We start from the raw sequence: 26,436 nt of genomic DNA, 5'->3' as shown, positions 1-26,436 counted from the left end.
ATCGTTGGCCTGGTGTGCTGTGCTCACCCGAGCTGCTGAGCTCAGGCATGCCATTCCCTCGGTCTGACTGCCTGGTTCTATGTCCGTGTTTCAAAGTCCACATTGTCTCTCCCTCCTCAACACCTTAATGACCTGTTTTCGTCCGGTCTTCAATGGAGCATGACCTCCAGAGGGCAGACAGATCTGACTTTGACCGGGACCAAGCCACCCTCCCTGGGCTGGAGGACATTTCATAACCCTCTGCCTATGCTATACAGTTCTTTGGCCCTGTCTCCGCTGGCTCCCTTCAGCCCTTCAGCTGCTCCTTCACTGGCTTCACTTAGCAGCTCGGACCCGTCTTGGGATTACAGTTCGCCAGCTCCGCCCTGGTGTGCCAACCTCCTGGCTCCAGCTTGAACTGACAACTTGACCACTCACTCCCTCAATTCCACCTGGGACCGTCATCCCTCCGGCTCCGCTTGGTCAACCCTGCCTCCACCAGGGACTTCTGGGCCTTCATCTGCACCTTGTCCCTCAACCCCTTTGGCTCCGTCAGGCTCCTTCTTCCCTCCAGCTCTGCCTCAGTCCTCCAGCACCCTGGCTCCACCTCGGCCGCTCGTCCCTGTGGCTCCACCTTGGCCTCCAGGTCCTTCGGTGTCGCTCGGTTTCTTTGGCTTTTCGGTTCCGCCTGGGTCTCCGCCGGCTCTGCCTCTGTCAGTCTTCTCCCTGGTTCCGGCTGGCCTCCACACCACGGCTCAACCATGGCTCCACCGCGGGCCATTTATTGTGTTTTTGTTTCCTGAGAACCCTGAGAAGTGTGTACCTTACTTTATTTTTCATTAAAGATACTGCTTCCTTTTTGCCTCAACCACCGGTGACAACTACATTTACATTTATGCATTTAGCAGATACTTTTATCTAAAGCGACTTACATTGCATAAATTTTATCAGTTGATGCATTTCCTGGGAATCGAACCAACGACCTTGGCGTTGCCTTTGGCATGATCTACTGTTTGAACTACAGGAATGCTGAAATCACATAAAACATGGTTGTTGATGCATTTAATTGAAATTATTTTACATACTTTGTGTGTGATATTCTTTATAGCTGCACATCCAGAGCAGGCTGAGAACTGCTGAATATCTCACTGCTGTCATACATGAGTACGTCGAGAAAGTGGCATAATGGTCAACTTCACACGGCCAACAAAACATATTCAGATTCTCCATAATTTGCACACACGCAGCAGGATGTGGACAGTGAGAGAGGAAGAGGAAAAGGCAGAAACGCTGCGGATTCTCCAGGGAAGAGCGGCTGTAAGCCATCATGCACAATATGCCACTCGATAATGAGCAGCTCATAACCCCATAATCCACACCAACATCTACCAGCACATGAAGCGTGTGTGTGTGTGTGTGTTTCTGACGGTAAGGCGTGGAAACAGACCACCATCAGCTGCATATACTGGACGAACACAGAGGGAAATGGGTCAGCAGTGAGATGAAGAGAGATATAGAGCCATCTGTCAGTCCCAGTGAGTGTGTGTGTGTGTCCTGACTACACCTCTATGATGAATACAGGAGAGATACACTGCACAACGCCCCGGGACAGACACACACTCGCACACACACAGCCCATGAAGGTCACTACATCATTACTGCACTCCTTTTACAAATGTCATGTGCGAATGTCATATATATACACATCATTTTAAGGCCAGTCTTTTTTTTCTCTCTCATATTTTCTTTAGTCAGTAAAGAACACAGATTTAGCTAGTGAACATATACACCATTACACTGGCGAGGTCTATTTTTATCGCTTTACATTCAGCCCTAAAAATTAAAGATCCTAGAATGTACACTTTTCCTTATACAATCATTTACGTGTGCAAGTAAATTCTTGATTTTCACATCCATGTTTTCTGTCAAATTATAATTTGAACAAATGCACTGGACTCTAGAGAGCTGTGTCAATTTAAAACACGCTTAAAAGACAGTCAACAAATCAAAAATAAGACATTGTACAGTTTTGTAGCATTTAGTGGTTTCATTTTCAAGCAGTCAAAAGTGTCAAAACACACATGCACATTCACAGAGATAGAGTGTGTGTGCATTTCAGAGTAAGTCCATGTTCACACTGAGCCACGGCCAACATGGCTGTTGCTATGACAACAGATCGATCACAGCCGGAATCTGTGACATCCTTCAAACCTGCATGTGTAATGATTAGTATCAGTGAAGTCACTCAAAAATGAGCTGCCATCAGGGTTATTACAGTAACAGAAAAAAAAACTTTTTTGTAGGGATGCACCGAAATTGTGACTGCCGAAAATGGCATTTTCGGTTTTTGGCCAAAAGAGAAAAAAGACAGGAAATATGAGCTGAAAATATATGCTGCCCCATATATATTTCAGAGTGTTCAGAGCTCAGGTTTCACTCTCGCGCAGCATGTTTTGTAACTTTGCGAGCGGCTCTGCTTCATAAGATGCACAACTCTGACCGAGCAGGTGCGCCTGTACCGGCACTCAGTTCACTCCACTCATGTGCCGCTCACGCTTACCAGAAAAGCAAAGTCTGCTCAAATAACGTGCCGACATGAAATTTCTCTTTAGCAGACTTGTTTCTGTTTGCAGAAATGAAACCACAAGCCTGTAGAATGAACAACAGCACAGCATTTTTACTTTGGAACATGCAGCGCTCACAATTAAATCATCATGTATTGAAGTTTTATAATCACATTATTCCTGTTTTTCTGTCCTCAAATTTAAGACCTCTTGAAATGATAATTAAGACTTTTCTTATATTAGGGATGCACTGATCGTGATTTTTCATGGCTGATTCAGATTCCGATTTTTTACAAGGAAATTGGCCGATTCCGATATCTTTTTTTAAAATAAATTTATTTGCTGTTTATTTGCTTTATTACAAGCCAAACTGGGCTTTAACAAAAAATATCTGTAGCCATTTGAAATTAGAGGCAGCACTGCATTTTAATCACGATCCAAAGATGCTACACACATGTAGCATGAGCAGTTGATTTTGATTTAATTTAGATTGTATAATTTCAAAAATGTGCTTTTTTGGGCTTTAAAATATCAAGCCCAATTCACTACCATTATAAAGTCAAAGTCATATACACCTAGGATGACTTGAGGGTGAGTAAATTATGGGATAATTTTCATTTTTGGGTGAACTATCCCTTTAATGTCCTGTTTACAGACTTCGTCATATTTTCACACAAATGACATGTTGGGAAATTATTGCAATGCAGTTTGTGCACAAGTCCGGAATAGAGATCGGCAAGAAAAAAGAAAGAAAAAAACCCCCCAAACGGCCGGTTCTGATTTATGGCCGGTCAACTGGTGCATCTCTATCTTATACCATTATTTAAGACTTTTTGTGACCTTAAATTTGATATAACTGAATTTAAGACCTTTTAAGGACTCTGACAGTGTTGTAGAAACTCATACCATTCTTAGAATTAAACACACAACAGGATTTCCCTACATTTTCTGTAGTAAAAACAGAATAGCTTTTCCAGTGCAAAAGTTGCTGCCACAACACAAGGGCATTGTGGGCAGGGCTATGTGGTTGCTAAGGTGCTCTGAGGTCACTAGGATTCTTGTGTGGTTGCTAGGGCGTCACTAGGGAGTTCTGGGTGGTCAAAAGAGCTCATGCACCCTTAAATCTCAGTGATATTCTAGACTGAGTTGAAAAAAATCTCTTCAGTTACATGGAAGTGTGAAACTTCAAACAACAGTTTGGGCATCATAAATAAAAAAAAACATAAAAAAGTAAGTCTGACCAGACGGTGTTATCAGATCATATCATGTCTGAAGCACGAACAGCGTGAGTTGTTTAATAGGGTTAGGGATTCACTCCAATCACAAGTATAAGTGTGGAATCAAGCATTATTACAGGATCACTGAAGGCAGTATGAGCATTATATAGCATGTAAACCTAAAAGTGTGTAACAAAAGGTGTCAGAACTTATTAAAACAACTGAAAAAGAGAGAGAGAAAAATCCTCCAGGATGCAGCAGCATAACATCAGCCCAGCACAAATCTCTCAATAAAACAAGAAAGGTGAGCATGTATATTTCAACAGGCTTGAGCGCTAGTACTGTTAGTACTGCACATTCCACAGACAGACACAGAGCATCAGATATAACGTCTGCTGCCCATCAGAACACAAACACATCACAAGCACATAAACGTTTAGAAAATGAGCAGCACTCACCAGCTGTGCTCTCCGCGCGACTATCTCACAAACTCGGCACAATGCAACACGTCCGACGAGTCTCATCCGCTCCCCTCCTCCAGCCGCCGCTCTCCTCCCCCTCTATCTGTCCCCAAATCCCCCTCCGTGAACAATATACACCCACCGCTCCACAATAACGCCGTGGAGACGTCTCCATGGCAACTAATGACAGCGGGAGCGGGGGAAAACGAAGGGAGGTAGAGGAAGAGAGAATGGAAAAATCGGTCAGGAAGGACAGAGTGAGAGACAGAGAGAGTCTGCCGCTCAATAGATCGATAACTGCTATTTTGATCTTAACAGCATTCAGTGATAAATGTGTCGGCTGTTTCTCGTGATCTTAGAAAGCAGGCTTCAGATGTTTAAGGGCTTTTGTTGACAAATAAAGTGCATGTATTTGTTTAATGGATAAGCCGGAAAAACTTCAGCAAGTCCTCAGCAAAATTATAACTGTGATTATTAATCATGATTATTTTGAGTTGAGAAATTAAAGAGAAAGAGAAGAGATGGAAAAGTTAATGATACACACACACAACCAATCAAAAGTTTAGGGTCAGTAAGATTTTTTTAATGTTTTTGAAAGAAGTTTCTTATGCTCATCAAGACTGAATTTATTTGATCAAAAAAAAAAGGGAAAATGTGAAATATTATTACAAATTAAAATATCTGTTTTCTATGTGAATATATAGTAAAGTGTAATTTATTCATGTGATCAAAGCTGAATTTTCAGCATCATTACTCCAGTCTTCAGTGTCACATGATCCTTCAGAAATCATTCTAATATGCTGTCTGATTTGCTGCTCAAGAAACATTTATGATTATTATCAAAGATTACTTTGAGTGTGTGTGAAAAGTGATGGTGGTTTTGTGGCATGATGTTCGAGAAAGTGGAATTAGGAACCGGGTGAAAACAAAACCAGCAGATTTTAATAAGAGAGGAAGCAGAATTTTGAGAAAAACCCATAGAGGTTTGGAATGATATGAGGGCGGGTAAATGATGATTAAGTGAATTAAACATTTAAGTCAGTGTCCTTCGTTGGTTTGACAGTAAAGAAGACTGGCATCATTGAGTCATCATTTATTTAAAACAATGGTAAACCATTCACTTCCTCATTGCAATAGTTCTATGTATTTGTTCCTCATAAATTGAAAATATGAGGAAACACAAATATTTCAAAAAGATGCTCTAGAGAAACAGATTACAAACAAATACTTAGAGTAATGGGTGATTATGAGTATTTTACATCTTATTTCACACACACGCACAGATTAAAAACAGCATTAGCAACTAGTTGTACATATCACACAGATTTTATTCATGACTGAAGTTTTTCTGGAGTACATTTTGTTTTTTAGGAAGCGGTTGTTTGGAAATGACTGAACTGTTTGTGTCAGAACGAGGTGAAGAAGAGGAGTGACATTTATTTGCTTTTTAAGCTGAAGCTAATGGGGAAAACTCCTTTTTTCTCCAAATCCTGAGGCCTTATTGGTTCATGTCTGTGAGTTTCACAGACAAATGGCATTTCATCCCGCCAAAACAGGCGGGGTTGGCTGCCTATAAACATTCCCTTTTTATACGGTTCACTTGCATTGCATCTGCTTTTTAAGCTGACGCTTATGGGTAACTTAATCCAATAGCGCCTTGCTACAAGCGCAGAAAGGAAGCTGCTCAGTGAGCCGACAGCTAGGGGGCGCTCAGTTGAGGGCCCCTAACCAGCTGCATAGTAAGAGGCTCAGACCGTAGTCCATAAGAATCTTAAACTGACAACACCCGTGCCTGAAGAGCAGAGTCAAGAACCCGGAGGAGGTCCGCTGCGTGACAGCATGTCCACTCCTACGTTCAAGGAGCCTGGCAGGTGAATCACCCTCACTGAGCGGAGGTTCCTCTATGCCATAGGAGAAGATGGCTCGCCAATGTACAGAGGGCGAGACCTGAGAACTACCTGGTGGTTTATGAAAGCAACCAGCGTCCTGTTGTCTGAGTGGACCAGGACATGATGACCTCTAAGCTCCTGCTGGAACTCCTTGAAGACCAGAATTACCACCATCATTTCCAGGTGGTTGATGTGCTAATCTGACATCGGGGTCGTCCACGAGCCAAAGGCTATCCTGCCGTCGCTCAGGGCACCCCAGCCCATCTTGGAGGCATCTGTCACGACTACCTTCCTCCTGGCAACTGAACCCAGCAGCTTTCCAAGGGACCAGAGCTCTGACACAGCCGTGGGTGACCTTGAGAATGTGTCGGCCTGTGCGACACGCACGGGTTGGGACAAGGCCCTTCAACCAGAGCTGGAGTGGATGCATGTGGAGCAATCCTAGCAGAATGACCGAGGAAGCTGCCGCCATGAGGCAGAGGAGCTTCTGAAACCTCTTGAGGGGGTTGTAGGAACCCGTCCTGAATGAGGCCGCCATGCTCCTGATCTTTAAGGCGTGCTCCTGAGAGAGTCAAGACTTCATTTGGGCTGAGTTGAAGACTGTTTCCAGGATGGGAATCCGCTGGCTGGGAAGCAGCAAGCTCTTGCCAAGGTTGACCCTGAAATCCAAGTCTTGCAGGTGACTGAGGAGAGGGGTCTGTGGGGCTAGCACCTTAACGCTTCGGAAAAGGGTACTGCTCAGCGGAGGCGTGGCTTGACTTCCGGCTGGGGCTGGACGGGTGCTGAAGTTGGCCTGGGTCAGCAGGGCTGTCTTGGAGCGACTAGAGGCAGTGGTGGAGCTGGCTCTTTTAGGCAAGAAGTGACGCATGGCTTGGGATGACTTCTGTGCCTCAATGTAGTGTTCCGCGAAGCCGTCTACCGTGGAGCCGAATAAGCCCGACAGGGAAACGTGGGAATCGAGAAGAGCCGTCCAGCAGCATCCTTTATCTCAGTGAGATTAAGCCACATGTGGAACTCCAGAACCAACGACTGATGGCTTGGGCAGTGGCTTTAGTGGCGCACAGGGCCAAGTCTTTAGCACTGCGCAGCTCATTAAACAAAGCCGGTTCAGGTCCAGACTCATCCATACGGAGTGGAGATGTTTGGCCTGATACACTTGAAGGACCGCCACGGTGTGCAGCGCTGAGGTGGCCTGACAATCAGCGGTGAACACTCTAGAGGCGAGTACTGATGTGGTTCTACAGGGCTTGGAAGGATGTGCAGTTTTAGACTTCCAGCCGTTAGCCGTGGGCGGGCAGAGATGTGCAGCGACAGCTTTTTCCACAGAGGGGAGCTTTGTAGCCCTTTTATTTGGCGCCGTCAACCGTGGAGAGAGCGGCCGAAGAAGAAGAGTGGATGCGTGCCGATTACAAGGTGTGCGACGCCTTAGTGAGTTCCTGATGGACTTCCAGGAAGAAAGGGGCTGGCCGCTGGCGAGGGGCCTGTTGGCGGCGCCTTGGCTGCAGGAACCACTCGTTGAGTTGGCTGCTGGTGGGCTCTTTTGGGGCCGACCAGTCCAAGCCGAGCTCTTCGAAAGCTTTAGTGAGGACTCGCATCCATTCCGAGTCCAGACAAGGGCGTGCTTCATCAGCCTGCTTAGGTGGCACAGGGGCGGAGTCATCGCCGGAGTTCGCCCACTCTTCACAGTCAGAAGCGGCCAGCGACACAGAGTCCACATCCTCCTCAGACCTGCGGAATGAGATCAAGCCGCTCGCGCCAGATGATCACAGGGGACTTGTCAAAGTGAAGGGAGAGCGAGGCACGCAGGCACTGGGCCGACGTGAGCTTGCTTTCACCTCATTGCTCAGCTGGGCAGCTTCATTTCTTCTTTCGCCTCGGCTCAAGAGGGGAAAGAGAGAGGAAGCGGCGGAATAGCTAAAGAGCATGATCCGGGTGCGCAGCATGGCGAGATTCAGTTTCTCGCAGTGCATGCAGCTGAAATCCAGAAGGGCCGCCTCAGAGTGGGTGCGACCCAGGCAAGAGGCGCATTCAGAGTGCTCATCCAGAGCGGGCAGGTGAGCCCTGCACGAGCCGCATTCACGGCGAGTCATATGCGTCACTGAAATTTACTCTTTTATACATCACCGGATGGCCGCAGGGGAAAACTCAGTCAGCTTGTCTGCAGAGCGCTGTTCAGTAAGTTCGCTTGCAGAGCGTCTAATCCACTGCGAGGCTCGTTCGACAGTGAGAAGAGGCGAGTAGAGAGGCTTCAGTCTTCTTTGGAGCAGCAAGATGATCACGCTGAAGGAGAAAGATTCTGATGAGATCTGGCATTTCTGTGGCTTTCATAGGCAGCCAACCCCGCCTGTTTTGGCAGACTGAAATGCCATTTGGAGAAAATAGGAGTTTTCCCCACAAGCTTTAGCTTAAAAAGCAGACGCAATGCAGGTGAACCATATCAAAAGGGAACTGGTGGTTATGGTAAGGGGCAGGACATTTCCCAAACACGTTTAAAAGTGCTAGATCAATCACAACACACTGGTTTAGCCAACCAATCAGAGCACATTGTGCTTTTCAGAAGGAGGGGCTTCATAGAGACAGGACCTAAACAGAGCATTACTGACAGACTGGGAAGAGAGGAGCTGCAACAATAGAGAATATGAGGAAAATAATCAACATTCAAGCATGAAAACTCTAGTAGAGGCCAAAAACAACATCAAGACTTTGAAAGAGTCCGTAATATGAGCTGTTTAATACATGTTCCTATGCATCTGTCTATGCTTTTCCAAAAATGAAATCTTTGTCTTTGTAATCTTTCATCAAAACATAATGAACTTGCTCCACCTTTGAAACGATGTCACAGTGTCCAGATATGTGTTTTCTCCACTTAATACCATGTTATCGTTCCACACAGACACACAAACACCTCATGTGGCCATCTGAAACCAAAAGCAACCCCTCAGAGGAGAGGGACAAGAACACCATGAATATTTCACTCAGATGTGCAGCCTTTTAATTCTTAATTAATTTTTGCACTGATCTGGTCTGTCGAGGCCGTCGCTGCATTCACACGGGAGCTCTGCTACAGTAAGTTTGCCCACACAAACCATCAGCCAAACCAGTGCGAACCATCAGAGTTTTTTTTAACTTGACTAAATGTTCCAGCAGGCCCCATATAACCACAGCGCCCCCTGTTGAGCAAATTCAAAAACACCAAACTATAGCGTAGGGCTGACAACGAGTGGGTTTACATGCACATTCTTAACCCCATTATGCTTAAGCAGTTCATGTGAACTCGTTAACCCATTTTTCTTTATTGAGGTGTCCATGTCTGATTATGTGACTGAAAATTCTATTGAATTCCAATTGAAATGACTGTATTTTGCTGTGAAATTTCAATTAGCTGATTTTTGTGAGTTATCGGGGTATTGGTGTGAATGTAAACATGCTCAATGATGAAAAACTAGATCTCAAATTATTTCAAAAATGTTAATCATATCTGAATTCTAAAAGACATTATTTTAGTTATTGGGAAACACAAGATTTTTTAAAATCAACTGTCCACAAGAGGTGGTTTAGTGGTTAAGACAAAATGATGTAACTATGTAACTATTTTATGAGGAGGCGATTTTGTATGAATTTGTACAATGTTTCATCCCTCACTGAAATAATGTCTTTATAATAAAATTATCAAATGCATTTTTTTCAGCCCTGTTGACAGCACTACTAGAAATACTGGCATCCAACCTGCATTGTTAACAGATTAAGTGTGCATATGGTGGAATATTCCTCTCGGAAGAAATGTTTGCATGTTGTATTAGTGTTTTTCCTCATACATGTCTGGAATTAATTCTACATGTGTGTGTGAACGTCTAATGGCAGAATGCAGAAGTGATCTGTATGTACAGTATGAGTGATATGTGTGTCGATGGGCTTCTGTCCCACAGTGACCCAGATGGCAGTAATTCTACATGATCACTGGATTACAGTGAGGAGGAGGAGGGTGATTATTACACTACGATCGTTTCGGGGTGTCTGTTCCTCACTGACCGCCGTTCTTAAGAAGCCTGAACAAATGTGAATGTCATACATGCATCAAGGCCACATTGACAGAATTCTTATGGAGCTCTAATGGATTCTTATGTGTTAATCTCACAAATCTCTGGGTCACATTTCATGCCAAAAAATAAATAAATAATATAATTTTGCATTTTTAGCCATTTTTATTACCTAGTGGCCTTAAAATAGACTTCCTCCTTATCTTTATGCTAAATATAATATCTTATAAATATAATGTCTTATCTTATAAATATTTATTTCGTTTGGTTTTGGAGTGAAATATGACCTGGATCAGGGTTATTATAAGAAACTGAAACTAAAAACATAAAAAACATTTTTGTTGCTTTCAATAACTTTTGTTGATTTACATAAATTGCTTTCTAAATAAAATAAATGTTAACTGAAATAATATATAAAAAAGTTGCCAAGGGAACATTTTAAATTGGTTTAACTTGATGTACTAAAATAACTAAAACAAAAATAAAAAATTTAAAAAAAAAACTATATAGATTTAAAAAACAACAATAAAACAACAACAACAAAATGGCTAAAACTTTAACTAAAATTTAAATGAAAACAGAAAATATAAAAATAAAAACTAATTCAAAGTATTAATAATAACTATAATAGTATATGAATTATATTAAAATAACCTTACATGAGACACATTTATGACAGATAAGTTTTTAAAATATGTTCACTAAGTGTTTATACACACACACACACACACACACACACACACACTCTTACAGAGACACACACACACTCTTACAGAGACACACACACACCCTGATTGATCATGTTTAGCTATATAATGCATGTGGATAAAGTGCAGGTCTGTAGTCATGACATCCTGACAGGCCATAAAACACACAGCACTAGTATCTCATCACACAGCAGCATCACATCTGCACATATTCACACTCAGCTTCTCCTTATACGGCAATCACACCAACACATCTGCAGACCTGAACAACATCTGAACGACTGCAAGAACGCTTCACATGAGCCAGTGGAGCCATAAACCATACAACACCATTACCTTTCTGATAGCGATCAAGCTCTTCCAAAAAGTGACAAAGTTCGTTTTAGTGAATCGGATCATTCACAGATTCATCTGAGGTTTTGTGAACAGGTTGGCAAACTTTGCAAGTTTAAATCTCAGTGTTAAAGATTTGAACAAACCTAAAAAAGTCTAGCAAAAGCAAAGAGGACAACTGACAAACCCTTTGATTTCTCATGAGAGAGATCACATGATCAAATCTTCATGATATGGTTCAGAGGTCAGACTGACAGATGATGTGTGTGGAGGAGCTGCTCTCTAGTGGCCGAACACACACACAACACAAACCTTCAGATCAGAGCTTCTAATAAAACCTAACAATATACACTCACATTTACTGCACATTCAATTACATTTATATAAAGACACAACAACAATCTGTTCTTCTGTTTTGAAAACAGGCAACAAAACATTCATTAGTGCTGCACGGCACAAACTCACTGTTACTGGATCTTGAGGGGTTTAAGACCCTATTAAAGGTCATGAAAGGGAAGTCGAGCTTGTCTTTTCTTGTCTATTGTGCCGTATATCCGAGTGAAATGCTTCTGGAACAAGAACAAATGTGGGCGGGGCTTGATTTTGTCTGTGGGGAATTGATTGGATGGTTGTGGTTTGCTATTGGTGGATCTCATGTGAGTGACAGGTTGCCCCGCCCTCGTCATCAGAGAAGAGAAGAGATGCTGCAAGAGGGAGGAGAAGATATTCTGATTCAAGATTACGAGGAACATGAATTTAACACAATAATGATGATGTGCATTGATAAATCATTTACAATAAACTGCAATATTCCATAAAAAAAATCAAAAATTTCGATTTCATGGTGACTTTAAGCTTCTGCACACAACCCTTCTAGTGTAGATTGTGGTTCACACATCTATCTATCTATCTATCTATCTATCTGTCTATCTACCTGTATGTCTGTCTGGCTATCTCTCTCTTTTTATTTATTTTTTGCTTGCTACTTTTCTCCTCGTAACAGTTTTCCACAAAATCCCCACAGGAAGTTACTGAAGTGAAAGAAACTGACAGAAAGGGAGATTTGATGATGAAAGAAGGGACGAACAAAGCCTGCAGTGTGTTTCTGCAGAGGAAAACAGATGAAGAGCATGAAAGAGGAACAGAATGGAGGGATGAATCAAACAGCCTCATGAAATCAAACTAAACCCAGAGAGAGAAGATGAAGTCACGATAAAGTAGAGCTGGTCAGATGATAAACTGGCTGAAGGAGACAAGGAAATGAAAACAATGAATACTTAATGTACTACACAACTTTCTGAACTCAAAACTTCCTCTTATGTCCATCAAGAGCTGTTACTGAAACTAACTGCAAACAGTTTTGTGTTTAGAAAATATACAACGTCAGATGAAGGCATTCAGTTTTACAGTAATAAAAATGAGCTTTTCCTATAATAATTTTTTTAATTACAATTGAAATGTGCATACACAAAAATAAAATTCATTTTATTTATTTAAAATATTTTTTCTTTTGATTTTAGGATGAAATATGAGCTGGGCATGTTTTCATGAGAAGAACTGTCCTCAAAAACAAAAAATCATCAGGATGAACAGCTGCTCATGCAACAAGCCATAAAACTGTCCTGTTTCTCCTCACAGCTTTAAGAGAAAACATAAAAACACAGTGGCCAGAGGCTCAGACATCATCACTGCACTGCCACACTAATAAAGCACACTTGCAAAATGAATCTACACGAGCAGCAGAAGACAAGAGCAAACATCTCAAACCAGATCTCCTTCATCTCTCAAGCCTTCCTAGACAGCAACAATGATATTAAACTGAGAGCAAAGAAAGGCTACTTCTCAGATTTCTCCCAAGAAAAACGCTCATATCTCTTCTAGAAGAGACCTCAGCAATGTCTGTATTCATTCAGAAGTCAGACATCTCAGTAACTCCAACATTTCAGCATTTCTGAGCTGCTGTCCACATTCATCTCACAGCGCACTGCATGTAAACATTTGTGTCTGTTTTTTGTCTGAATTTGATCATGAACCTCACACATTTGAAGAGCGAGAGCAAACCTTTCCTCAGGGTCATCAGATTCAACTCGCACTCTCATTCCCACACTGACACTTTTATCTTCACACACATTCAGTCTGAATGAGAAAGAGAGAAACACTGACCGCTCGCGCTGATTCCTCGCATCGTGTGCAACTTTCTCCGACTTTATATGTTGAAGAGATACGAGCCGTTTCCCACTTCATTTTTCCTGATTTGTCGATCCATCTTTCCGTTCTCCGTCTCTAGAATGGCTTTCTGGAACCAGCTGCGTTTCTCCACAGACAACTGACTGAACTGACTCTGGTAATGTTGTCCGATCAGCAAACGAATCGTTCTTTTGAGTCGATTCTTTTTGACGATTCGGTGGAACGACTGGTGTTCATTTTGAGGGTGGGACTGGGAATAACTGATATTAATATACTGAAAAATTAAACCAATACTTTAAAATAACCATAATTGACCAGAAGTCGTGAAGTCTAAACAATGTCCGAGTCATGGGTTTGTTTGTGTACGAGTGTATATTCTCCCTCAGGAGCCTCATGTACCACGAGCATCATATGACACACTGGATGGAAAAGGAGTCTTTGTGTTTCTTTCTTCTCTATGGAAGCCCATTTTTACCACATAAGAAAAAACATGCTTGTAAATCTTAATTCTGACACAAAAAGTCATTGTTATGACAAGTGTTGCGTAGGTTACTTACAAATTGTAGACAGAATACAAATGACATGATAAGAATTGCCTCCCTAATATATACCACTGTCGTTCGTGGTCCCTACTTCATTCTCAATCGGAAGCTATCAGCAGGGCCCGTTTTTTGGAAATAGTTGTTTAAAAGGGTCATGAAATTGATTTTTTTTAAATTATTTTAATATGTTGACATTTACTTATAAGCTTTTTTTGCACAAAAAAAAAAAAAAAAAAAAAAATGTGGAAAACCCATTATTTTCTACCCCCTGTCTGAACTGATACGTTTTTAAGGCGCAGCTCCCTTAAGGCTTGTCAGTAAACGCCCACTGTTATGATTGGTTAACGTCATTGCGTAAGAAAACAGTATCAATGCCCACTCACTATTGCACATAAGTTAGTGTTTTGAAATCATTATCCATATAAAACCTTCATTTACAGACAGATTCATTTTCTTGCGGTTTGTGATGCAGCTGCTGTCAGATCCAATACAGTTGCTGCTTCCTCTGTCAACAAAAGTTTCTTTGCAAACTCTCCATTACACTGTGCCTCATTTACAAAACAATCTGCAGTCAAATTCTCTGAACAAGCATAAAGTAATCCGACAGGCCACCATTAAAAATAAAACATCCACTTGTTCCTGATGCTGGTATCCTTCTGAAGTCTACCAAAGCGAACATTTCTTTACGCTTCTATTTACTCCATTTGTCCTGTTGTCGACAGACTCAAGCGCGTGAAGTGAATGCGCACATCTATACTGTATCAGCGTAGACAGCATCAGTGATTAAAATGGCTTCAGAAACTGAACGCACATCTGTATACTGTATCAGCGCAGACAGCGTCAGTGATTATAATGACTTCAGAAACCGAACGCACATCTGTATACTGTATCAGCGTAGACGGCGTCAGTGATTATAATGACTTCAGAAACCGAACGCACATCTGTATACTGTATCAGCGTAGACAGCGTCAGTGATTATGACTTCAGAAACCGAACGCACATCTGTATACTGTATCAGCGTAGACGGCGTCAGTGATTATAATGACTTCAGAAACTGAACGCACATCTGTATACTGTATCAGCGTAGACGGCGTCAGTGATAATGACTTCAGAAACCGAACGCACATCTGTATACTGTATCAGCGTAGACAGCGTCAGTGATTATGACTTCAGAAACCGAACGCACATCTGTATACTGTATCAGCGTAGACAGCGTCAGTGATTATAATGACTTCAGAAACCGAACGCACATCTGTATACTGTATCAGCGCAGACAGCGTCAGTGATTATAATGACTTCAGAAACCGAACGCACATCTGTATACTGTATCAGCGTAGACAGCGTCAGTGATTATGACTTCAGAAACCGAACGCACATCTGTATACTGTATCAGCGTAGACAGCGTCAGTGATTATAATGACTTCAGAAACCGAACGCACATCTGTATACTGTATCAGCGTAGACGGCGTCAGTGATTATAATGACTTCAGAAACTGAACGCACATCTGTATACTGTATCAGCGTAGACAGCGTCAGTGATTATAATGACTTCAGAAACCGAACGCACATCTGTATACTGTATCAGCGTAGACGGCGTCAGTGATTATAATGACTTCAGAAACCGAACGCACATCTGTATACTGTATCAGCGTAGACGGCGTCAGTCATTATAATGACTTCAGAAACCGAACGCACATCTGTATACTGTATCAGCGTAGACGGCGTCAGTGATTATAATAACTTCAGAAACCGAACGCACATCTGTATACTGTATCAGCGTAGACAGCGTCAGTGATTATAATGACTTCAGAAACCGAACGCACATCTGTATACTGTATCAGCGTAGACAGCGTCAGTGATTATAATGACTTCAGAAACCGAACGCACATCTGTATACTGTATCAGCGTAGACAGCGTCAGTGATTATTATGACTTCAGAAACCGAACGCACATCTGTATACTGTATCAGCGTAGACAGCGTCAGTGATTATAATGACTTCAGAAACTGAACGCACATATGTATACTGTATCAGCGTAGACGGCGTCAGTGATTATAATGACTTCAGAAACTGAACGCACATCTGTATACTGTATCAGCGTAGACAGCGTCAGTGATAATGACTTCAGAAACCGAACGCACATCTGTATACTGTATCAGCGTAGACGGCGTCAGTGATTATAATGACTTCAGAAACCGAACGCACATCTGTATACTGTATCAGCGTAGACAGCGTCAGTCATTATAATGACTTCAGAAACTGAACTCACATCTGTATACTCTATCAGCATAGACAGCGTCAGTGATTATAATGACTTCAGAAACTGAACGCACATCTGTATACTGTATCAGCGTAGACAGCGTCAGTGATTATGACTTCAGAAACCGAACGCACATCTGTATACTGTATCAGCGTAGACGGCGTCAGTGATTATAATGACTTCAGAAACTGAACGCACATCTGTATACTGTATCAGCGTAGACGGCGTCAGTGATAATGACTTCAGAAACCGAACGCACATCTGTATACTGTATCAGCGTAGACAGCGTCAGTGATTATGACTTCAGAAACCGAACGCACATCTGTATACTGTATCAGCGTAGACAGCGTCAGTGATTATGACTTCAGAAACCGAACGCACATCTGTATACTGTATCAGCGCAGACAGCGTCAGTGATTATAATGACTTCAGAAACCGAACGCACATCTGTATACTGTATCAGCGTAGACAGCGTCAGTGATTATGACTTCAGAAACCGAACGCACATCTGTATACTGTATCAGCGTAGACAGCGTCAGTGATTATAATGACTTCAGAAACCGAACGCACATCTGTATACTGTATCAGCGTAGACGGCGTCAGTGATTATAATGACTTCAGAAACTGAACGCACATCTGTATACTGTATCAGCGTAGACAGCGTCAGTGATTATAATGACTTCAGAAACCGAACGCACATCTGTATACTGTATCAGCGTAGACGGCGTCAGTCATTATAATGACTTCAGAAACCGAACGCACATCTGTATACTGTATCAGCGTAGACGGCGTCAGTGATTATAATAACTTCAGAAACCGAACGCACATCTGTATACTGTATCAGCGTAGACAGCGTCAGTGATTATAATGACTTCAGAAACCGAACGCACATCTGTATACTGTATCAGCGTAGACAGCGTCAGTGATTATAATGACTTCAGAAACCGAACGCACATCTGTATACTGTATCAGCGTAGACAGCGTCAGTGATTATTATGACTTCAGAAACCGAACGCACATCTGTATACTGTATCAGCGTAGACAGCGTCAGTGATTATAATGACTTCAGAAACTGAACGCACATATGTATACTGTATCAGCGTAGACGGCGTCAGTGATTATAATGACTTCAGAAACTGAACGCACATCTGTATACTGTATCAGCGTAGACAGCGTCAGTGATAATGACTTCAGAAACCGAACGCACATCTGTATACTGTATCAGCGTAGACAGCGTCAGTGATTATAATGACTTCAGAAACCGAACGCACATCTGTATACTGTATCAGCGCAGACAGCGTCAGTGATTATAATGACTTCAGAAACCGAACGCACATCTGTATACTGTATCAGCGTAGACAGGCGTCAGTGATTATGACTTCAGAAACCGAACGCACATCTGTATACTGTATCAGCGTAGACGGCGTCAGTGATTATAATGACTTCAGAAACCGAACGCACATCTGTATACTGTATCAGCGTAGACGGCGTCAGTCATTATAATGACTTCAGAAACCGAACGCACATCTGTATACTGTATCAGCGTAGACGGCGTCAGTGATTATAATAACTTCAGAAACCGAACGCACATCTGTATACTGTATCAGCGTAGACAGGCGTCAGTGATTATAATGACTTCAGAAACCGAACGCACATCTGTATACTGTATCAGCGTAGACGGCGTCAGTGATTATAATGACTTCAGAAACTGAACGCACATCTGTATACTGTATCAGCGTAGACAGCGTCAGTGATAATGACTTCAGAAACCGAACGCACATCTGTATACTGTATCAGCGTAGACAGTGTCAGTGATTATGACTTCAGAAACCGAACGCACATCTGTATACTGTATCAGCGTAGACAGCGTCAGTGATTATAATGACTTCAGAAACCGAACGCACATCTGTATACTGTATCAGCGTAGACAGCGTCAGTGATTATAATGGCTTCAGAAACCGAACGCACATCTGTATACTGTATCAGCGTAGACAGCGTCAGTGATTATGACTTCAGAAACCGAACGCACATCTGTATACTGTATCAGCGTAGACAGCGTCAGTGATTATGACTTCAGAAACCGAACGCACATCTGAATACTGTATCAGCGTAGACAGCGTCAGTGATTATAATGACTTCAGAAACCGAACGCACATCTGTATACTGTATCAGCGCAGACAGCGTCAGTGATTATAATGACTTCAGAAACCGAACGCACATCTGTATACTGTATCAGCGTAGACAGCGTCAGTGATTATGACTTCAGAAACCGAACGCACATCTGTATACTGTATCAGCGTAGACGGCGTCAGTGATTATAATGACTTCAGAAACCGAACGCACATCTGTATACTGTATCAGCGTAGACGGCGTCAGTGATTATAATGACTTCAGAAACTGACGCACATCTGTATACCGTATCAGCGTAGACGGCGTCAGTGATTATAATGACTTCAGAAACCGAACGCACATCTGTATACTGTATCAGCGTAGACGGCGTCAGTCATTATAATGACTTCAGAAACCGAACGCACATCTGTATACTGTATCAGCGTAGACGGCGTCAGTGATTATAATAACTTCAGAAACCGAACGCACATCTGTATACTGTATCAGCGTAGACGGCGTCAGTGATTATAATGACTTCAGAAACCGAACGCACATCTGTATACTGTATCAGCGTAGACAGCGTCAGTGATTATAATAACTTCAGAAACCGAACGCACATCTGTATACTGTATCAGCGTAGACGGCGTCAGTCATTATAATGACTTCAGAAACCGAACGCACATCTGTATACTGTATCAGCGTAGACGGCGTCAGTGATTATAATAACTTCAGAAACCGAACGCACATCTGTATACTGTATCAGCGTAGACGGCGTCAGTGATTATAATGACTTCAGAAACCGAACGCACATCTGTATACTGTATCAGCGTAGACGGCGTCAGTGATTATAATGACTTCAGAAACTGAACGCACATCTGTATACTGTATCAGCGTAGACAGCGTCAGTGATTATAATAACTTCAGAAACCGAACGCACATCTGTATACTGTATCAGCGTAGACAGCGTCAGTGATTATAATGACTTCAGAAACCGGACGCACATCTGTGTACTGTATCAGCGTAGACGGCGTCAGTGATTATAATGACTTCAGAAACCGAACGCACATCTGTATACTGTATCAGCGTAGACAGCGTCAGTCATTATAATGACTTCAGAAACTGAACTCACATCTGTATACTCTATCAGCATAGACAGCGTCAGTGATTATAATGACTTCAGAAACTGAACGCACATCTGTATACTGTATCAGCGTAGATGGTGTCAGTCATTATAATGACTTCAGAAACTGAACGCACATCTGTATACTGTATCAGCAAAGACAGCGTCAGTGATCATAATGACTTCAGAAACTGAACGCACATCTGTATACTGTATCAGCGTATACAGCGTCAGTCATTATAATGACTTCAGAAACTGAACGCACATCTGTATACTGTATCAGCGTAGACAGCGTCAGTCATTATAATGACTTTTACTTGCTTTTGACGCGACGCTCACATCCAGTGTAGGCAAAGGTCAGCTGTTAAGAGACTGAACGCCAGTGGGCGGGGCATATGGGGCGATGATGTAAAACTATTGGTTGATGTCTTGCTCTGGAGGCAGTCATATGCAAATGTATTTGCCCATGTGATGTCACAAGTCCCCCAGTATCCAGTCACTTTTGGAGCTTGATTAAATAAATGCTTTGCTTATAATGAGGAGGACGTTTTAAGCTATGTAACTTGCAGGATGTTTTAAGGGTACAAAGACCTTTTTAATGTCAAAAGATCAAGGCAAATTTGATTTCTCATGTAAGATTTTGCACACCCTCCACAGCACTGAGACAGCACTTCTTAGTGTTCCCAGTGATCTCCTTATGGCCATTGACTCAGGCTCCATCTGCATTTTAATTCTGTTAGACCTTTCCTCTGCATTTGACACAATCTCTCACAGTATTCTCATATTCTCATATCTCTGGAACTGCCCTATCCTGCTTCACTTCCTACCTGTCTGACCATCAGCATTACATCTCTCTCCGCCAGGCTAAGTCCACTACTGCCCTTGTCTCTCACGGTGTTCCCCAGGGTTCTGTCCTTGGGCCTTTACTCCTCATCATCTTCATGCTTCCATTAGGTAACATTATTCGTTATCATGGCTTTAACTTCCATCGCTATGTAGATGACACCCAATATTACATCTGTTCTCAACGCGCTGCTCCTTTCCCCACCAACTCCATATCGGCTTGTATTGATGACATAAATGCTTGGATGACCCATAATTTTCTCAAACTCAACACTGATAAAACGGATCTACTTGTTGTCAGTTCACCTCAAATTATATCCTCTTTCTGTGTTTGACAGTGCTTGAGTCTTGGTTCGACTTTCCACGACTGTTAAAACCCTGGGTATGATCTTTGACTTTTCTCTCTCCATCCCCTTCCACTCACGTGACATTGCAGTTCTTCATCATCATGAAAGTTTATTATCTGCATGCATTTTAAAGCCATAACAGTCTAAACTTCTGATATATGGTTTTCTGAGCACACACATCTGAAGCACGCACACAGAAAGCTGTCTGTCAGTAAAACTAAGTTCTCTTTCACGTCTTATTGAGCTTAAACTGTCAAATACACACAAGGTTATGTCAAAAACATAACACATTCGGTTATGTCTGTGAACGTAAACAGCAAGTAAAGAAATCGCATGTGTATATTAGATCTGTGTATTAAAGTGACAGCAGTGTAATATACAGTACCTACTGCTGTATCTGCTGTTAATATGAACCAAACAACAAAAGAAAAACAGAAAATCACTCACTGCTCTTGATTAAATAACTTTAGTAGCTTTAATAAGAATACATTTCTGACTTGAATGCTGCTGTTAAATGATCTGGTGAGGAGATAAACATGACAGACTGTGTACAGCTCACTGAGGGGAGGGGCTAAGCTAATAGGGCGGAGTCCATGAGCAGTCGTGGGCGGGGCCTGTGTAATGTGACGTCACATTGAATAGAAACTGCAAACAGCTTATTCTGAGATACTACTTATGATTTATGGGGATTAAAAAAAAGGAGTGTGTGGATTTTTACCATTATAGGGTGGTTGTTTACACACACTGCTGACACACATTTATGTTCAAACAGCAGGTAAAAGTAAATTTTGCATAATAGGTCCCCTTTAAAACATACCATTTCGCTTCTTGTTTCTCTGATCTCTGACTTTGAGATCCGATTAAACGTATGTTGTTATCTACCTCAGTTTATTAGGTTACCTATCTCAGTTTATCTGTATTGTTTCTTTGTCTGCTGTCATGTTTATTTTCTATAATATTGTACAGCGACCTTGAGATTGCAGAAAGGCGCTTTGTCCACCGCATGCCTGAGGGTGAGAGTGAGACACGCTCAGGCGGCACTCGCGAACCCCGAGTGCTGTCCTCACTGTTCTCTCTTCCCGTCAAGGGTGCTAGAGAGAAGAGTGCGGGTTGTGGCCGCTAATAAAGGAGACCCTGTCTTTCTCTGCCACCCGCGGAGAAGACTAAACAGCCCCCTGTGTCATGCAGCTGCCCCGAACTGAGTTCGCTCTTTGGATGAAAGAGAGGAGGATGAGGACGATGATGGAGCTATTGGTTGTCTGTTCCTCCCGCCGAATCCCTCCCGGCCAGGCAGTGCATTAAGCGAAGGGTCCCCCTCCCCAGCTCAGGCGGAGCTTGACCTACTGGAAATGTGCCGGAGGGCAGCAGCAAAAATCTCCGCTGACTGGCCGTCATGTGCCCCAGCTGTTAAACAGCTCATTCCAGCGGTCCCCACGTGCGTTTCAGAAATGAAACGTTTCTGGGATAAGCCCTTCTCACACAGGGTTCTTCTAAAAGGGTTTTCCAGGCTGGATGTTAATTGTCAGATGACGATGCAGACTCAGTCTGCAGGCACCAAAAACACAGTTCATTTAGTGAATTTAAAGTTCAAAAAAAGCAAAAAACAGTAAGCAATCCAGGCAAACAATTCCAGTCAGACTTCCAGGGATGCAACGACTGAAGTGCAGGAACAAGGCAGCATGTAGACGACAGTGAGAAGCAGGCCAGAGACTGGGGAGATCCGTGATCGGAGATCGAGACTGGGGCTGAATGCAGTGAGGAACCGCCTGGGAATCAGGAGGGTAGTAGAGAAAACAAAACCTAAAAGCTGAAAACAAAACTGGCAAAGCATCCAACACGACATGGCAAAACACGAGACAAGATGGCGCTGGATAATCACTTGACAGCACATGAGAGGGCACTAAAGCTGGGGACACACTTAATGATTGTAAGGCGATTATGAATGTAATTTGATACTTACTACTGATCATGCCCAAACACACTGAGTCAGAGCCAGTTGCTTTCGGTCAGTGTTTAAATTCCATGTGTAAGTATGTAAATCTGCTTCAGTGGAAGAAAACAGTCTTTGTGTGTTGAGCTCAGTCAACCCTGCTCCTGGAGAGCTACCATCCTGCAGACGTCAGTTCCAACCCTGCTCCAACACACCTGTCTGTAATTATCAAGCAAACCTGAACACCTTGATTAGCTGGTTCAGGCGTGTTTGATTGGGATTGGAGCTGAAATCTGCAGGATGGTAGCTCTCCAGGAGCATTGTCGGACACCCCTGTTTTAAGCCCGGGAAATCGCTGCACGATTTTTGGCTGTCCTGGACGAAAGATTGCCATCATGAAACAATCGTAGCGATTTCTGTGATCGTGGCTCTTAATCGGTGGTCAGTGAGAGAGGATCAAAGATGGCCGTTTTCCCGGTCTTGCGACCAAAGATAGCCTACGATAGTTTTCTGACAGTGTCAGAAATTCAGCATGATCATCACACAGTGTGTTTGCTGCTACGACCTACGTCTACTGACCAGCCAATAGAAATGCGACATGAAATCAAAGCGACATGGCGCTAAAACTTAAAACCGCTTACCTCAAGCTCTTTTCCCTTCTTCTTTCGCCGCTTCCTTTTTATTTTCAGCACACATAATAATTACAACTGCCAAAGTGTGATTCAACATGGTGTTTTTGTTAACCACTAGCGCATGCTGATGATGTTTTATTCTTCTATAGAAACTTGCATCTTAGTCTACGAGTCAATAGGTGTCATCATCGTACAGTCTACATGCATGTCGTGCCCAAGTTCAATTGGATCCATGTCGCACAGTGTGATCTTAAAGGATTGCAAAAATTGTGCAGTGTATCCCGGGCTTTAGCTAGTCGTGTCCCCGGCTTAAATAGGAGAGTAAAGGATTTAACTGATAATGAACAGGTGAAACAGTAACAAGGAAAGGAATGGAATAACAAGGGGATAGAATAAGACACTACAATGCCACTACATGGAGGAGTTAGGGATGTCAAATCCCCCTCATGTTGAGCCAAGGCCGTGACCATGTCTTGAATGATGGGGGGACCTAAGAAATTAAATAAAGGATTAAAGATATGTAAGATTTTTAGATTAAAATATCAAAAAACCACTAGAACAGTGTTATATATTTAATTGACTTGTGTACTTACATTATTCCAAATGTTTCCAAGAATGTTTAAATCCAGAAAAATAAGCAATTTTAACCAGGACATGGACCGTGCGTCGCCTATCAATGACATCATACCCGCGTTACCGTCGGTTTCCAGTTTTATTTTGTCGAAACCATGGAAACACCAAAGACGCTTTAATATATTATGTGTTTTATTAGACAGGTGAGCAACTATTTGGATACCTTCATCGACAGAGAACTAATCATGTTATATAGATCAACACAGTCAGTCTTATTGTTTAAATCTCGTTTTCTTGATTTACCGTGAGTACCATGTTTTACCATGACTATTATCAATCTATCTTACTGCAGTGTGCAACAAGTGTCTCATAGCAGCTGCCGAGCGAATGCAGAGTAGCATTATAACAACTTTCAACACTCAGATGTATCTAATATGATAAACAGCGCTGCATGAGCGGAAGAAGTGGAAGTGCTCGTCTGCGGCATAATAAACGCTCCACTGATCTTGAGACGTGTGTCGCGCTCGTTTCTCCTGGTTCAACTGCAGTAATGTTAATAAATCTTTAAAACATTAGCTCATCCATGAACATGATTTCTGCCCGAGTCCCGTCGGATTCTTTTCCACCGGCTGTAGACGTGAAGACAACTCCTCCTGTGATTCCACAAAATCAAGGCGTCATCAAGCTTTGTTTTGAATAAGCAACCTCTAGTGGCGAAAATGTACATAGTGTGCCTTTAAGGGAATAAAGATTAAATTCAAATGGTAAAAGGTGTTGCCTATATTGTGAAGTAATCCATTTAAACTCTTTGCAAATAATATTTTATTTTAAAATATGCACACGTTCACTCTGGTTTGTATGTGTAATATGTCAAAAATGTAAAAAACGTTTCTTGTCTCGTCACATTCAGTTATGAATTACATCATTTAAATGATAGCATATTTTCAATTCAAAATGGCGAAATTACATTTAAAAAGTTGAGTATTTTGTATCTCTGTATGTTACTGTGGGACGTTAAACATGTCCATAATAAAACAGCTGTCAAATATTAAATGTTTAGCTACTTATATCTTACCATGTAACCACTCGGTTATTCAGACTCCTCTTCAGTGAATAGTAAGCCCCGCCTTCTTTGATCTGATTGGCCATCATTTTGACATTGACGAGTGCTGTCAAAATTCAAACACAAGTCGAAATGAGGACAAAATGTCATAATTATGACATACTAAGCTATAATTATGAGATAAAAAAATCTGAAATTATGAGATAAAAAGTCATAATTATGACTAAAGTTAATAATTTCGATAAAAAGTTGAATTTTAGTGAACGTTCAGGCAAGGTTCTCTCAAAGTTATAAACGTTCTTCCAGTAACATTAATAGAATGTTCATTATGAGGTTTTTAAAAACGTTCTCAAAACATTAGCACAAAAACATTATTTATACTTAGTTTGTTCATGGAACTTTAAAAAAAAAAGTTTTAGTTGGACGTTTAATGTTTGTAAAAAAAAATATTTTGTAGAATAACTGAATTTTCATTTTTGTGTGAACTATCCCTTTAAGCAAACAGCGGTAAACATGTTTATTTGTTAATATGAAGTGATTAATGTAGGTGAAGCGGCGCCCTCTGCAGGTCTGCACCGGCCACTGCACTCATGCGACGCATTCAAATATCTGATGCAAAGCGTTCACACACCCAATCCTCTCAGATTCGCACCGCTGTAATGCCCATGAATTGGAGCCAATATGCTTTATTCTATATAAACAATCCAAATATTATAGCTAAAATAGCAGTAGTCCAATATTACTTGCAGCATTATTTGTTTTCTACTTGCATACTAAATGGTTGCAGCGGGCAACCGCGTGACGACCGACGGCTGATTCGTCAGTATAGAGAGGAGCAGAAAAATAATCCAGGACATATAGAGAGTTCTGATTGAATTTTTTCAAGTATCTGCGTTAACTGACTGTATGTTACGAATGAGAAATATTATCGCCAAAATACGTTTAAAAACGCGGGTTCTGGTTTGGAGGATTGGTGAATGTGCGGACACGGATCGCGCGTTAGCCCCTTTGTTCGTTAGCTTCAGTTCCTGGTGTTATTCAATGTGTGATGATCAGAATTCATAAAGGATATATTAATTCAGCTCAAACTCTTCTGCTGTGAATTAAACTCATCTCAGTGTGAATTCTCATTCTCGGAGTGAGCGTGAAATCCGCCGTGGACTCTGGAGTAGTAAGTGTTTACGACAAAACACTTTCACCTGTTAGAGATCTGATTGTGTGTAAAATTATCACGTATAAACTCATATTTCACATGATCATATTTTTATACTTTGCACATTGGCAAAGGAAAGGCGGGGTTGCATACAGTCAGCCACTAACAAAAACTACCATGGATTTACCATGTTTTTGAACCTGTACCATGGTACATTCTGTGAAGTTTTTTCATGTAAATACATTGTAAATGACTATGGTAATCATTTAGTACCACGGTAAATGTCAAAATATGATGGTAACACGTCAGTAGTTTTTTGTGATTGCGTTCCATTGAATTTCAGTGCAGGTTTTGTAGTAAACAGACTCAGATCAGATGAAGTGAGATCATTTGTGTTCATGTGTAACGCTAATGGAGGGAAATACAGTTTCTCTTCAGTCAGTTCAAGGCTGTTGTTTCTGGTGAAGAAACGATTTTCACTCAAGAAATTA

At 41.9% G+C, this 26,436-nt stretch overlaps 2 protein-coding genes across 4 annotated transcripts in view; one reads left to right on the top strand and one right to left on the bottom strand.

The window, feature by feature from the left end:
- The window catches only part of fgd (faciogenital dysplasia), a 43,841-nt gene extending 30,317 nt beyond the window's left edge, over positions 1 to 13,524 (bottom strand). Inside the window, exon 1 of one of the 3 annotated variants that reach the window (XM_051902470.1) lies at positions 13,351 to 13,524. In XM_051902470.1, coding sequence (XP_051758430.1) covers positions 13,351 to 13,372 — 22 coding nt within the window. In that variant the 5' untranslated portion in view covers positions 13,373 to 13,524. Of the gene's footprint in view, positions 1 to 4,218; positions 4,227 to 11,190; positions 11,199 to 13,350 lie in introns of those variants that run through there. The other 2 variants (XM_051902473.1, XM_051902472.1) reach the window with 2 other exon arrangements.
- Positions 13,525 to 25,414: 11,890 nt separating this feature from the next.
- The window catches only part of brpf1 (bromodomain and PHD finger containing, 1), a 34,444-nt gene continuing 33,422 nt past the window's right edge, over positions 25,415 to 26,436 (top strand). The window contains exon 1 of the mRNA XM_051902459.1: positions 25,415 to 25,963. The gene's annotated coding sequence lies outside the window, so the exon portion shown is untranslated. The remainder of the gene's footprint in view (positions 25,964 to 26,436) is intronic.

The sequence above is a fragment of the Ctenopharyngodon idella genome, chromosome 8 (genome assembly GCF_019924925.1).
Source record: "Ctenopharyngodon idella isolate HZGC_01 chromosome 8, HZGC01, whole genome shotgun sequence".
In the NCBI taxonomy this organism is placed as follows: domain Eukaryota; kingdom Metazoa; phylum Chordata; class Actinopteri; order Cypriniformes; family Xenocyprididae; genus Ctenopharyngodon; species Ctenopharyngodon idella.
Note: the sequence above shows the minus strand (reverse complement) of the source record. Positions and strands in the feature narration are given on the sequence as shown.